Source organism: Aplidium turbinatum, chromosome 14 (genome assembly GCF_918807975.1).
Source record: "Aplidium turbinatum chromosome 14, kaAplTurb1.1, whole genome shotgun sequence".
Taxonomy (NCBI): Eukaryota; Metazoa; Chordata; class Ascidiacea; order Aplousobranchia; family Polyclinidae; genus Aplidium; species Aplidium turbinatum.
This window is the reverse complement of record NC_137485.1, coordinates 15,491,952-15,505,271: the sequence shown is the minus strand read 5'-3', so window position 1 is coordinate 15,505,271 and position 13,320 is coordinate 15,491,952. Positions and strand designations below refer to the sequence as shown.

The 13,320-nt window shown below is 39.6% G+C and overlaps 1 protein-coding gene across 1 annotated transcript in view; it reads left to right on the top strand.

Annotated features, from left to right (window-relative positions):
• The window catches only part of LOC145783360 (uncharacterized), a 40,402-nt gene that overhangs the window by 5,434 nt on the left and 21,648 nt on the right, over positions 1-13,320 (top strand). The window contains exons 3-5 of the mRNA XM_082595211.1: positions 2,436-2,554; positions 5,542-5,726; positions 5,844-5,994. Of these exons, the coding sequence (XP_082451337.1) occupies positions 2,436-2,554; positions 5,542-5,726; positions 5,844-5,994 (455 nt within the window). The remainder of the gene's footprint in view (positions 1-2,435; positions 2,555-5,541; positions 5,727-5,843; positions 5,995-13,320) is intronic.

Genomic DNA, 13,320 nt, shown 5'->3' with positions numbered 1-13,320 from the left:
GAATTTCTATTCTAAACTGCTCTTTTATTCACTACTAACTACCAATAGGATTTAGAAAACTAACATGAAATTCAGTCGAACGACTTTTTTCTGGCTTTCTTTGCTGCAAATTCTTAAAGAAAAAATTTGAGAACCATATTTTTATTTCACGTGAAGAGGAAGATATATTGATAAATGTGTTACTTTTTTTAGACAGAGGGGTCCACTTTTCTTAATTTTTTTTCTTGAAAATTTTTTTCAGGAGAAATTGTGATTTTTTTTTATTTATTTCATTTTTAGGAAAAGTGGGGCCCTCTGTCTGCGGGGCCCCTGTGCTTTAGCACACCCTAGCACAATGGTTAATCCAGGCCTGGGTGTGCATTTAAATACTTTTCGAAACGATACAAAACGAAAATGAATTTAAAAAAAACGTCCGTTTTCTTATAATAACCAGTAGGTTATATTGTACAAGAACAGGCTACCACATTCAGCGTGCATTGGAAATATTTATTTTAGATTCTAGCAGTTAGGTTCAGTCCCGGATTTAGGAGGGGAGCAGAGGGTGCAGGTGCCCCGGGCCCTCCGACTTTTGAAGGGCCCCCCTACGTGGAAAAAATACGATTTTGTGTTTTTTGTTTCCCTTCAGCCTTTAAAGTTTCTGCAAAATGCTATGCAGTGCTGGATTAATGCTACTGTAGACGTAGAGGTGGCTTTTTGCGCCGTGGGCGCGAAAAAATTTTTTGCACGGGGGCCCCCGAGCTAACAGTGCCCCGAGCCCCCCACCAGCTATATCCGGCCCTGGTTAGGTTACTCATTTCGATAGATTTTGCATTGAAAACAAACAATATGATGTAGTCTAACAGTCTTGACGTCGCATACTATGTTTTACGTAGACGACATAGCTGGTTTACTTTAACCAATGAACCACTGGTATTGAAAGTACGTTCAGTGGGCTACGCAGGATTTTGTTACGTGGGAAGGAGTCATTCGATATGATTTGACATTGTTTATCAAGAGTAGCCTAATGCTACTTTATAGTCTGAGCTAGGTTCAAGGTCGTCTATCTGTTGGTGAAATACAAACTCTCACGGTCTTTGCGTATGTCAATACATTTCCAGATTAAGTTGTAGATAAGCTATGTAAATATGAAAAGCATGATAGTAGGCCCAAACGGATAAGTAAAAACTACAATAGTTCGAATGTGACAGATTTTCTAAAAATTTGGGCACAAAATTGGTCTAAAATTTCAACGGGTTAAAAATTATTTTTGAAATCTTACATGGTAAGATAAGCACAGTTTTAGTTTCGCATGTATGAAACTTGCACATATTTAATGCTCGAATTTTACTAATTTTAAGCCACAGTTGTGATCAGTTAAGAAACAAAACTGAACAAAAGTTTAATACATTCACAATGCCTTTCTGGCTGTAATCTTGATAGGTTAAAAATTATTTCTAAGATCTTACAAACTAAAGCATGCGTACTATTAGAGGAATTCACTAACTTTACATGCAGTAAATTGGATTGCAGAACATGATCTTGATTATGCAAACATGCTCAAATTTTTACTCAAATTTTTCAGATTTCAAAGTCAAATTTGTCCTAATCCCTGACACATTAAAAAGTTTTGGGGGTACGGTCGCACCCCAACTCCAACACTTATGCTTATTGACCAGTTTAGAAAACAACACAAATGTAGGCTCAGGGTTGTCAGACAGCTTTTGAAAAAAAGAGCCAAACAATGTCGAAAAAATGGCCAAACTGGGTAAAAAGAGCCAAATTGTTCAATAATGTTAATAACGTTGCTAATGAAACATAATAACGTCAATAACGTTACAACATTACAACAATACAGTCTACGTTCTACATGAACAATTCCAAATCTTCATCTTCTACAGTGTTTCCACTCGAATCTTTGGCATTGGCATAAACATTGTCAGCCTAAACACTGTCTAAAAAATCGTAATAACACTTTTCAGTTTCAATTTCCGAAAGACATTTATTTAAAATTAGCTAGTGTGATAGTATGTACCAACTGCTTCCAAAAAGAGCCAAATATTGAAAACAAAGGGCCAAGGGGCCAAACAATTTTTTTTGGGCCCAACTACTTCTAAAAAGGGCCAATCTGGCAAGCCTGTGTAGGCTAACCATAACAGACACGTACAGGTCTATGAAGTCATAGCTACACCTTTATTCGGGATGAAAGTCTAAAGCAGAACGGTAAACAGGTTGTTACTGAAAGGAAAAGTAATATCTGTGAGGTCCCTGAAATAGTGGGCCCGGGGCTAGGCTTCCCTTGCCCCCTTGACACATCACTGGTCATACGGTATGCTACATATTCTTGTCACACTACTTGTAAAATAATAACGTTGTTGCATGTTTTTAAACTTCATTTGTGAAGTTTAAATTTTTCATAAAAGTAGCCTATAGTTTCTTTCAAAGGTTGTTATTTTCAGACGTTTCGCGGCTTCAATGTAGACTTTCTTCGCTCTCTGGAAACTTTGGAAAAACCAACTTATAACGTGGGCTTACAAGAATACTTCTCAGCAGAAGGAGGATTCAGAAATTTGACAACGTTTGTAGCTAAATTAGTACAATTTAACATTTTTGCTCTAAATAATGTATTTCTGCTTTTCAACAAATCTGCAACCCTTTCATTTATGAGTTTTTTTAAAGCGAGATCTATATGTTTACTCTGTCTACAGAAAAAAAAATATGCAAGTTTTACCGATGGGGTCCAATGGACCCCAAACTTTAAAGTACTTGTTTTGGACAAAAATCAGCACCCAATATGAAATTAGCTCAATAGGAAAGGACGTAACAGATTATACAAACCATAACTTATAAACGCTGCAGAAAAACTAAAAAATCTAAAAAATTATCACACTGGTTGCAAATAATTTGCGAATGTCCTTGGCAAACGTTGAGTTTGCAAGTAGTATAGAATTGTCTGCATTTTCGGTCTTTGTATCTTTACCAAAGATAGCATCTAGCCTTCTTTGATTTTGGCGCCTGATCTTCAACAGCTGTTCTTTTTATTTTGTTGCGAAGTTAGATGTTTTGTTGATATTGAAGTCGAAGCTGGTAATCCAGAAAGCTTTTTCTCAGCTGGATCAAAATTTTTCTTCTCTTTCATGATGATTGTGCTGCTATTTTCGCCTTGAATTGATGCCATATCACAAAAGCATTCACAGCAGTGACATCGATTATATTGTAAAATAGAGCTCTCGGCCGTCTTCTCGTCATTCTCTTGGAAGTGTATTTCCTAACTATTCTGTCAATAGTGTCTACTCCACTTTTGGTGCTGTTGTAATACAAGATTATTTCGAATGCAGCAAGCTTGGGGTCCATTGGACCCCACGATACAGGATGCTATTATTTCTTTTTACGCTACCTTTGCTTGAGATCAATAATTATTATATTCTTCTAAAGATCAAGCAAAGCTGATAAAAGTCAAGGTATATCAATATCGCATCTGCTATCTGTCCTTAGAATTTGCAGAGCGAAATTTGTTTTGGGGTCCATTGGACCCCACAGTAGACAGAGGGATATAATTACTAGGGTGGGTCGAAATTTGGACTATTTCTCCGATTTCATTGCTGCAAACTTTCTTTCTTGCCAATAGTCATAAAACGACATTCCTGAAAGTTAGAGCTTGATCGGCTATCGTCTTCATTTCCAAAACTTGCGATATATAAAGGTACCAGTACTTGAAACGATTTTTTCAAGTTTGAAAATGCATTGTTTTTAATAGGGAGTTGTTTTCACGAGATTTGAAAACGTCATAACTTACTTAATTCTTATTGTAAAAAGATGATTTACGTGTCAACAGATTCAATATAATTAGAAGAATCCAATTCATTGTGCACTGACTCCGAAAAGTGATGACATCATCAATTACGTCATTAAGTAGTAATTTGCGAATGCGATAAAACTGATAATCATACATTCTTCATCTCTAAGTTATATGATAATGAATTGATGTACTTTCCAAATAACTTTAGCGGGTTTAACATGTTTCATTACAAAGATATATAACATAGCCTAATTAAAAAATCAACTCAAACGTTTTCCACACGTAGGCCTACGTGTGTCCTCATCAGGAATTACTTAAATCTGCAACATATAAAAATGAAAATTATAAGATGAGTCTGACTATGCACTATAACTGTAACGACACTTTGGACTGAAAAGCACAAACTGAACATGTGATACAAGAATGATTACGAGTAAATTATACTGTGGGAAACAGATGACATATGAGGTGTAAAGTACAGGCATGTGACAAACAATTAGAACACACACAAAAGGAACATGAGCCAAAGGCGAATAACTGCCTGTTGAGAGACGGATTATTAGGTTTTGATTCTTAAGGCTTCCATGATCTTTGTCTGAAATTTAGATCTGCCTCTAGAGATGATTTTAAATTGGTCGATCGAGACATTGTCAGTGCACGTTACACAAGAGGCGACGTGCTCTTTAATTGCACTTTTGGTTGTTAAGTTTGGGCATGTGACAAACAAGATTCAACAAGTTTTGCAAAAAATATAGCTAAATTTATAAAAAAGAATTTTTCATGTGACCTTCATTCTGTATACAAAACATTGACAGTGCACCAATATTTTCAACTGAAGTCGCCTAACCCCTTTGCACTTTTTTTGAATGCTGTGTAGAAGTTTAGTTGTTTGCGTAGCGCAAGCCAGACATACATTGGTATGTCCACCAGACATTTGTTGACAAGTGCCGGGGAGCACTTAAATCCAAACTTAACAACCAAAAGATCATGGAAGCCTTAATAATGAAACCTAATAATCAGTCTCTCAACAGTTATTCGCCTTTGGCTCATGTTCCTTTTGTGTGTGTTCTAATTGTTTGTCACATGCCTGTACTCTACACCTCATCTGATCTGTTTGCCACCGTATAATTTACTCGTAATCATGTTTGTATCACATGTTCAGTTTGTGTTTTTCAGACTGAAGTGTCGTTACAGCTATAGTACATAGTCAGATTCATCTTACAATTTTCATTTTATGTAGCCTATACTGCAGATTTAAGTAATTCCTGATGAGGATACACGTACATGTCGAAAACGTTTGAGTTGATTTTTTAATTATGTTATATCTCATTGCAATAAAACATGTTAAAAACTCTAAAAAGTGACCAAAACAAGATTAACTTATTCAAAAATTTCTCGAGGCTAGCTCCCTTCTTTTTCAAATTTTGCCTTGTTTGGAAGTGGTTGAACATTAAGAGTAGATTAAGTGGATGAGAAGGCAGGGAAGCCAATCTTGGTGTCCACCTTTAGACATAGGTACCATTAAGTGTTTTGCGAAAACACAGCCGCATGCTTTTGAGCAGTGTCGATCAGATGCCCTTTCGATCTTCATGCCAGAGCTCTTACCACTTGTCTACAAAAATGGCTATGTTAAATCACTCAACAGTTGAAGTTCCCTTCCTGAAATAATGGACTTCTTCCTGAAGAGGAATTCCTTTTCGGTTGGAAACTATTGGCATGGCTGATGACTGCATTTTTTGTCTAGTGAATCATTTCAATTGTTTTAGATATGGAGGAAATCTAACAGCTGGAATTGCATTATACGAAGCTACTACAAATACGATAAGTCCTTGTTCGTCAAGTTGTGTATTTGAACCTTTAATAAATTCCATAGAAAATAATAGGAATATCCCAAGTTTCATGTACAGAGGTCCAGGACTGTCACGGCCTAAAGATTCTACTACACGTATAGGTGAGATTGAGAAGAATTAGCCTAAAAGTTTGTATTCTTAGTATTTGGTTTAAACTTTGTGTTTTGTACAGAAAAAGCGTAATGTCTGTCGTTATGGTTTCATCTTTTGTGTTTTAGCTATCATCACAACTAGTGGATTACAATCAGTGTTAAGTGGTGGTCTTGCTGGAGTTGCTTCACTTTTGGTCGATACTTATCTACACTACGATGGAATCATTATAATTGGATGGCAAAGATTTATAAATGCTGCGGATTTGGAAAAGATCCAGTAAATCAAATTATAAATATAGTACTGTAGCCTATTCTCCTACTCGATAATCCCTTACCGCACGATATGCTTGTAAATAGAACACGTGTAGTGTTTTTACGATTTAAAGTAAAGTTTTTTAATCTCTATCTTCTAGTAATATTGTAGGCAAAAAAATGTGTCCACATTCCATTGATTTCCGACCCTCCAAGCAGGAACATCTCTAAATTATCAATTAGATAAATTATAAGTTAAATCGGATAAAGTTTAAGGAAAATATTAGTCGAGTATGCCATGTCTATAACTCGAGGAAAGCAAGTCCAAAGAACGATAGTCTACTCATAGTAGTTTCATTTGGCGTTTTCTCACTTGAAACTCGTTGGCTTTTAGCCATTTTTTGAATATACCAGACAACTACTTTATCTAGTTCAGATCTTTACCAGATCGGGTACGGTTCTGACCAGATAACATGGCTGTCTGGGATGTTTTCGCATTGGTAAACTGTGTTCAAACCACTGGGTAGTGCAGTCCATGGACAGTCTAAAATCCAATAATCAACAGTTTGCCTGCTTTTTCGCAATTTGGACAGATTGGTGTGTTTTGATTTTGATAGCCCTATCGATGAAGAGTGATAGCAGTTCGGGCATGACGGTTAAATTCTGTTAGGCTATAACTGATAGAGACCTGTGGCTGTGTACACTGCAAGAGCAGAGGTAGGCTATACAGCAGCCGTAGTTTTGAAGTAGGCTATTTAGGAGCTGAAGTTTAGGGTTATCGCTGGGTTGGAATGGAGCCGGAGTGTAAAATTGATTGCAAAAACATGAGCCGAAGTGATTTTTTTTATGCTTATACTTTTAGCGTGCCAATATTTGCGCTAACCTTGTAGTGCAGGCCCTTAGGGGCAAAAATGAGCATCTTTAGGCTAAACGTGTTACACGTTGGTTTTTTGCATTTTTTTGTAGTTCATAAATCTAACTTCAATTTTAGTGGGTGGCGCAACTTTTTGGGCCATGTGATCACCCCCAAATCCGGGATTCCCCCCAAATCAATGTTGAGCTCTTTTCACGGCGTTTCTATGCAATTAGATACGTTACTTTTTTATATTTGGATTGACTGGCACTACAAAATAGGCTACACGAGATAAAAATCACCAAAAATTATGTTATTAATGACGGCATTGTGACGTCATAACATTTTTTTTTTGGGGAACAATAAGTTACCAATGCTAAAATAATTCCCTCTTTAAAAATGACGTCAGCATTGCATCGTGAATGACGTCATAATTTTGTTTTGTGATTTTTTTCAGATGTTTTTCGTACAGGTTAGTATAGTAGGTAGGTAATAACCAGTATTTTATACAAGTTGATTAGTGATAGGCCTATCATGAATGTAACTACCAAAAAAACTACTCATCATCGGCGTATGAGGAGATCTTTCCAGGCTAGATTGGAGGGCAGGAAATCATCAGCCACTCAACAGTCTCGTCGTCCAGGACCCTCAGACCATGCGCACCGTGTAGAGGCCGGTGGGTTAGGCGGTGGTGGATGACATGGTCTGCGGTCTGTTCAGTGGCACCACACTCGCATTCTGGTGAAGGAGTCAGGCCCCACTTGTGCATGTCCGAACAAAAACGGCCGACGCCAGTTTGCAGGCGGTTATGCTTGACCCACGCAAGCCTTGCGAGGGACCTCCCCGGTGGATGGGGATCGGCGTCGGGTATAAAGTCACGGAGTGTGGAGGTGTGGTTTTGCCACTCCGTGTTCCACATGAAATGCCTCTACGAAATCGGAGTGTCTAGGGAGCTGACTTTGTTCAGCCCCCATTTCTGTGGAGATGCCTCAACGCGGTGTAGAGGTGAACCCAAGCTGAAAACTAGGCTCACTCCTAGAAACTCTTGGGGCTAATAGACACACGTAAAAGTCCCCAACGGCAATCTCTCTTTGGCGGAAGAGGGCAGCGTCTGACGGGTAGGCATCCTGTAAGGCGGGCCTCAATGAACAGAGCACCCGGCAATCGGTTTCCCTGAATCTGCACATTCCGATCTGTGTGTAGCCCTCGCGTAGTCACGACCATCTTAAAACCACACAAGCAAATGGCCTTTGTCTCAATTTGGACCACGACCGAACAAAGCCCAATGGCGACGACGTTCCACATGTGGTTCGTCCAGTGTTCCGCACTTAAACCAAGTTCTTCTGTGTTCTTAAGTAGTTGTTGTGTGGCAGGCACAAAGGGGCGTCTTGATTTCAGCCGCTGCGTTGAAGGTGGTGGTTGCTTGAATGTTGCATGGAGGGAATGGTCGGGGTCCAGAGCGCGGCGAGCAAGAGAAATCGTGGCTCCTTTACGACGTAGCTCAGCGGATTGGATGCCTGCTAGGATGGTTAGGTAGTCCGTCGGAGTTAGCATCCAGTCACAGTACGCAGTGCATCGTTGATAGCGGTATCAACGTGGTTGGTGTGAGAACTACGGCACCAGACTGGTGCACAGTACTCAGGTGGAATGGACAAGGGCTAGGGTAGCTATAAGAAGAGTTTTGGCATCAGTTCCCCAGCCGGAACCCGCCAATCGCCTCAAAAGTGCGACGCGTGTAGATAGTTTTTTTGTGCAGTGACTCCAAGTGTCGGCGGTGCGTGAGTGACCTGTCCAGAGTTATTCCTATATCAGTAGGTTCGGCACAGTAGGGCAGTCGCTCCCCATCAATGTTGATGTTTATCTCACGCTTTGCCTCCCGGTTGTTAAGGTGGAAGGCCGCCGACACTGTCTTTGCCTTGCTGAGCTGTAGCTTCCATTTCTGGAGGTATGCTGATAGTGTTTGCATGTCTTGGCTGAGGTTCCTTTCCACTGACTGCCAATTTCCCGCTGAGTGCAGGAGTGCCAGGTCGTCTGCGTAAGCATATTTCCTGGAGATGATGGGGGGCAAGTCATAGGTGTATATGTTGAACAGGAGAGGAGCCAAGACTGAGACCTGTGGGACGCCGTTTTTAAGTCGGCGTAGTCTGCTTCGACGACCGCTACTGGTTGTGAGGGTAAAACTGCAGTTTTGCACAAGTTCCATCATCATATGGACCATGTGTCTGTCAGGAAGCAGACGGAGTAACTTGCAGGTAAGGCCGCTATGCCATACGGTATCATAGGCAGCCGTGAGATCAACAAACACGGCTGCCAGCCTTCTTCTTAGCCGAAAAACTGTCCTCAATGTCTTGGATCATAAGTGTGACCTGATCTACGGTTGATCGTACGTGTCGGAAGCCAGCTTGCTCAAGGGGGAACTGCGGATCTATTATTGGTTCGACACGGGCGTAGATGAGTCTCTCGAGGATCTTGAAAGGGATGCAGAGCAGTGAGTTTGGGGGGTAGCTCTTCGGATTCCCTGGGGGCTTCGGCTTAGGAACTGCAACCACAAGGGCTCTTCTCCAGATTCTGGGAATTCTCGGGTGGCGCAAACAGAAGAAAAGGAAGTCTTTTAACCAGGATTTTAAGGAGGCAGCAGCACAGAGTATCAACTCCGGGCATAGGTGGTCAGGGTCCGGGGCTTTACCTGGTTTTATGTGCTGGAGGGCGGAAAATTCCTCAGGGGTGAACTCACCCGAGATGTTGTTCCCGTCTGGGGTTTACCCTCCAGAGGTCCTTCATTTCTTGTAAGACGGATCTGTCTGATTTACGGTCTCTCGATTTGTATTTGCCATTCTCCACGAGTTGTGAGGCGATGGAATTTTAGCTTCTGTCCAGCAGTCCCTTGCCAACAGGGCTGTGGCTGAGCGGTTGGTATTGTTGCCCTGGAGGGCATGGAGGAAGTCAGAGTAAAGGCTTTCGCACTCCTTATCCCAGCACGGCATGTCGTTCTTTTGTCAGCCGCGGGGATGGAGTGTTTTTCCGCTGATGTTATTGCATCACAAAAGTCCTGGTATAGGCTTCTTCCACGTTGTTGTTGTTGCGTGGGGATGGGATATACTGTGTGACTTCGTTGCTGAGAAGGCTGTAGTACTCCCAGTTAGCCATTCTGAAGTTCCATCGCTTAACAGGCTTGCTCGGGACGGGCATTGTGAGCGTTGGAGCCGTGATGAGCGAGGGTCAATGTTGGGACTGGGGGAACCTGTCTAGCACACGTCTGTCCGGTTAGCAATTATCGGGGTCATCACTTGCAAAATTGGAAAAAAAACACCAAATTGGAAAATGTACTGCAAGTATCTGAAAAGCATTTGCCCTAGGTTTTTTGCATTAAATCATCACCTTTATGCTCGTTGGATATCAGTTCACATTCGTGATATCGAAGCATTTGAGCAAACTGATTCCACTTTGAAGACACATTTTGCTGAAGGGAAATTTGTGGTTACAAAATCCGGTAAGAGGTTTTCTGCAATGGCACTTGACCAGAATCATGAGCAGTGCAATGCCGTTGTTAAAGGTAAAGGAGGTACTATAGATTTGTTTCAAAACGAAGAGGCTTTCAAACGATGAATGATTTCTCAACCAATGATTGTAGAAACGGTGACAAAATTTCATGATGAAATTGGCTTTAGTGACAAAAAACTCCAATGGCTACATCACGAAGAAAGTAAAGGTTATCACGAGAGGTTTCGTGAAGAATTGATTTGTTTGGTACAAACGTTTGAAGAGCTTGGCAACCCTTTCACCGACACGTCTGGAAAACTTTTGACAATGTGCTCAAGGCAAGCCTCCAATGATGAAGGTGTGCCTTCGTAACTTTGGGAAAACAAAATTTGAATCGTTTGGATCTTCCAGCTTGAAGATGAAAATTTTGGAGAACCAATAATAAAAATATCGTTAGACTTGTTCGGCAAAACGCGAACACCAAAGAAGAACACACAACCCATAGTCAAATATAAATCACCCCTTCTTCATAGAGTGTTTGTTTCAAGCTATGTTCGTGGCAAAGATGCTTGCTGTCCTGTTCTTCAAAGCTGTTCTTCAAGCACGAAGTATCATTGTACCCTATAACATTATCTGCGAACGGTTCTTTGAGATCTACAACAAAATCGGCTCTCCTCACAGTTTTAGAACGTTTTGGATGCCCACAATATCCTGTACCAAGTTGTAACGTCTATGTTATAGACGTTTCAGCACTCATGCAAATAATAAAACAGCTTTTAGCAATCAAACATAGGACATGTCTGAGATTTCCTCGTGTGATCACGAAAGAGGAAGAAAACCACTAATTTTTTCATCTTGAATTGACAGTGTTAAGATTCAGACATTGCATAATCTGGTGTCGTGTAGGCCTATTCATTTGATTTGTAGATCATAGTTACATATTATTTTAAATTTTGAAGTGACATGGCTAAAAGGGAAATTCGCCCCTGGTAATTGCTTTTCTGGTTATACCCTTGATGACGTCATTATTACGTCATACTGTATACTGGTATTATTGTTATTGCTTGCAATTTCAAAATTTTCAGCATTTGCAAAACTTATAATGATAGTAGTTGATCGCTTTTTTCGGAATAAACTTACATTTGGTTCCTGAATTTCAAGTTGTCTAGTCTTAATAATGTAATGATCACGTCATAACAGATGCAATCATGACGAAACTACTTTTGGGAATTGTGAAATGGTTTTAGTAACCGGTACTCCAACTAAAACCAACAGCAAACGATCAAAATCGGTTAAAAAAAAAAAAATCAAAAAAAATTGATGACGTCATAATGACGTCATCAGTCAAATTATATTGTGTTTGTTTTGTCTCACTTATTTGTGTGTGCTTTTTAAGTAAAAATATGCAAAAATCAAATATGTAATTGCACAAAAATGCCGTAAAAAGAGCTGAAACGTGATTTCTGGGGAAATCCCCGATTTGGGGGTGATCACATGACCCAAAAAGTTGCGGTACCCACTAAAATCAAAGTTGGGTTGACCAACTGCAAAAATATGCAAAAAACAACGTGTAACACGTTTAGCCTAAAATTCCCTTGAGGGCCTGAACTATTGACGCAGTTGTTATTTTTGTGTCTCACTAACGTTTTTTGCCAAGCAGTAATTTCTTTATTTGCAACTATTTTTTTTTTTTTTTTTTGACCCGGGATGGTAGGTTATTTGTTTTATAGTATAAAAATCTGGTATGTGGTTTTTAATTAGCGTTCGGAGCCGAAATCGAATTTGTAGTCATCATCCTCAGCATATTTGGAGCAGGAGTTGAGTTTGGAATTGCAGACTTTGTAGTCGGAGTGGAGCAAGAGTACAGAAAACTTGACTCCGTACACCTTTGATACACAGGGCTTGCCATCGCCGTACGATCCAGGGAGGGCAGCTGCCCCCCCTGTTGTTTCAAAACGTCGCCTTTTTGGGAAAAATTTTGCAATTATTAGGGCAAAAATTGCTATATAAAAAGCTACAAAATTGCATGAATTAGGAAAAACTATAATTTAATATCTTTTACCTATCAAATTAAGTATACAGCCTCTTATTTGCACAAGAAATGTGCCGCAAAATTTTCATTTGACACACCCGTATTGATGTATTGTATTTTATTGCATGGTGATCAAACTGTAGTACAAAATGCATTTAATCTACTGCATCATGCCAATTTGGGCAGCCACCAAAATATGTCTCTAATACTTTCAAAACGCAATATTTGCTATAAGTTATAGCTAATTTTATTAATTTTCACAAATGCATCGTGTTGATTTGGGCAGCTGAAAACATGAAATTATCTGATGAAATTGATTAGTCTGTTTATGCAAATGCCCAAACTAGCGTGAGGCAGTTTCCTCAAAATGCACAAATTCATTAATTTTTCCCATTTACATAACTGTATCGCTTAGATTTGGGCAACAAAAAACATGAAATTATCTGATCATAGTCTATTTATAAAACTGTCAGTTTTTCACCGTTATAATGCACCTCATACATTATATTTGGGCAATTTTTGTAAAAGCGTGCAGATTTGGGCAAATTTACGTTCTGCCCCCCCAAAATGGTTTGGTCTCGTACGGCTATGGGGCTTGCTAACATGCAAGTCTATAGCAAGCCATAGAAGCATTTTGAGGTGGGCCACAGACAAATTTAAAAAATTGAAACATTTTGTTTCATTTTTGTCACTATAGTCAATTTTACACCTATGTGTTTGTTTAGTTGCAATGAATGATGCTGCTGTTTTAGCTACAAAGTGGCAATCATCGTTCTAATTGTTGCAACATGCAGTTTTACATCAACTCAGTTTTTACAACACTTTATGATATAATTGTAATAGACTAGTTTGCGGTTACAATTAAGCCATCTTTATAGGCTAAGCGGTAGCTTTGTTGAACTTCTGTAAATCCGCTTTTTAGCACGTGCAGCATTTTGTTTTGTGGATTATTTTGGAGAGGAATTGACAATACTTGAAGCTTTAAG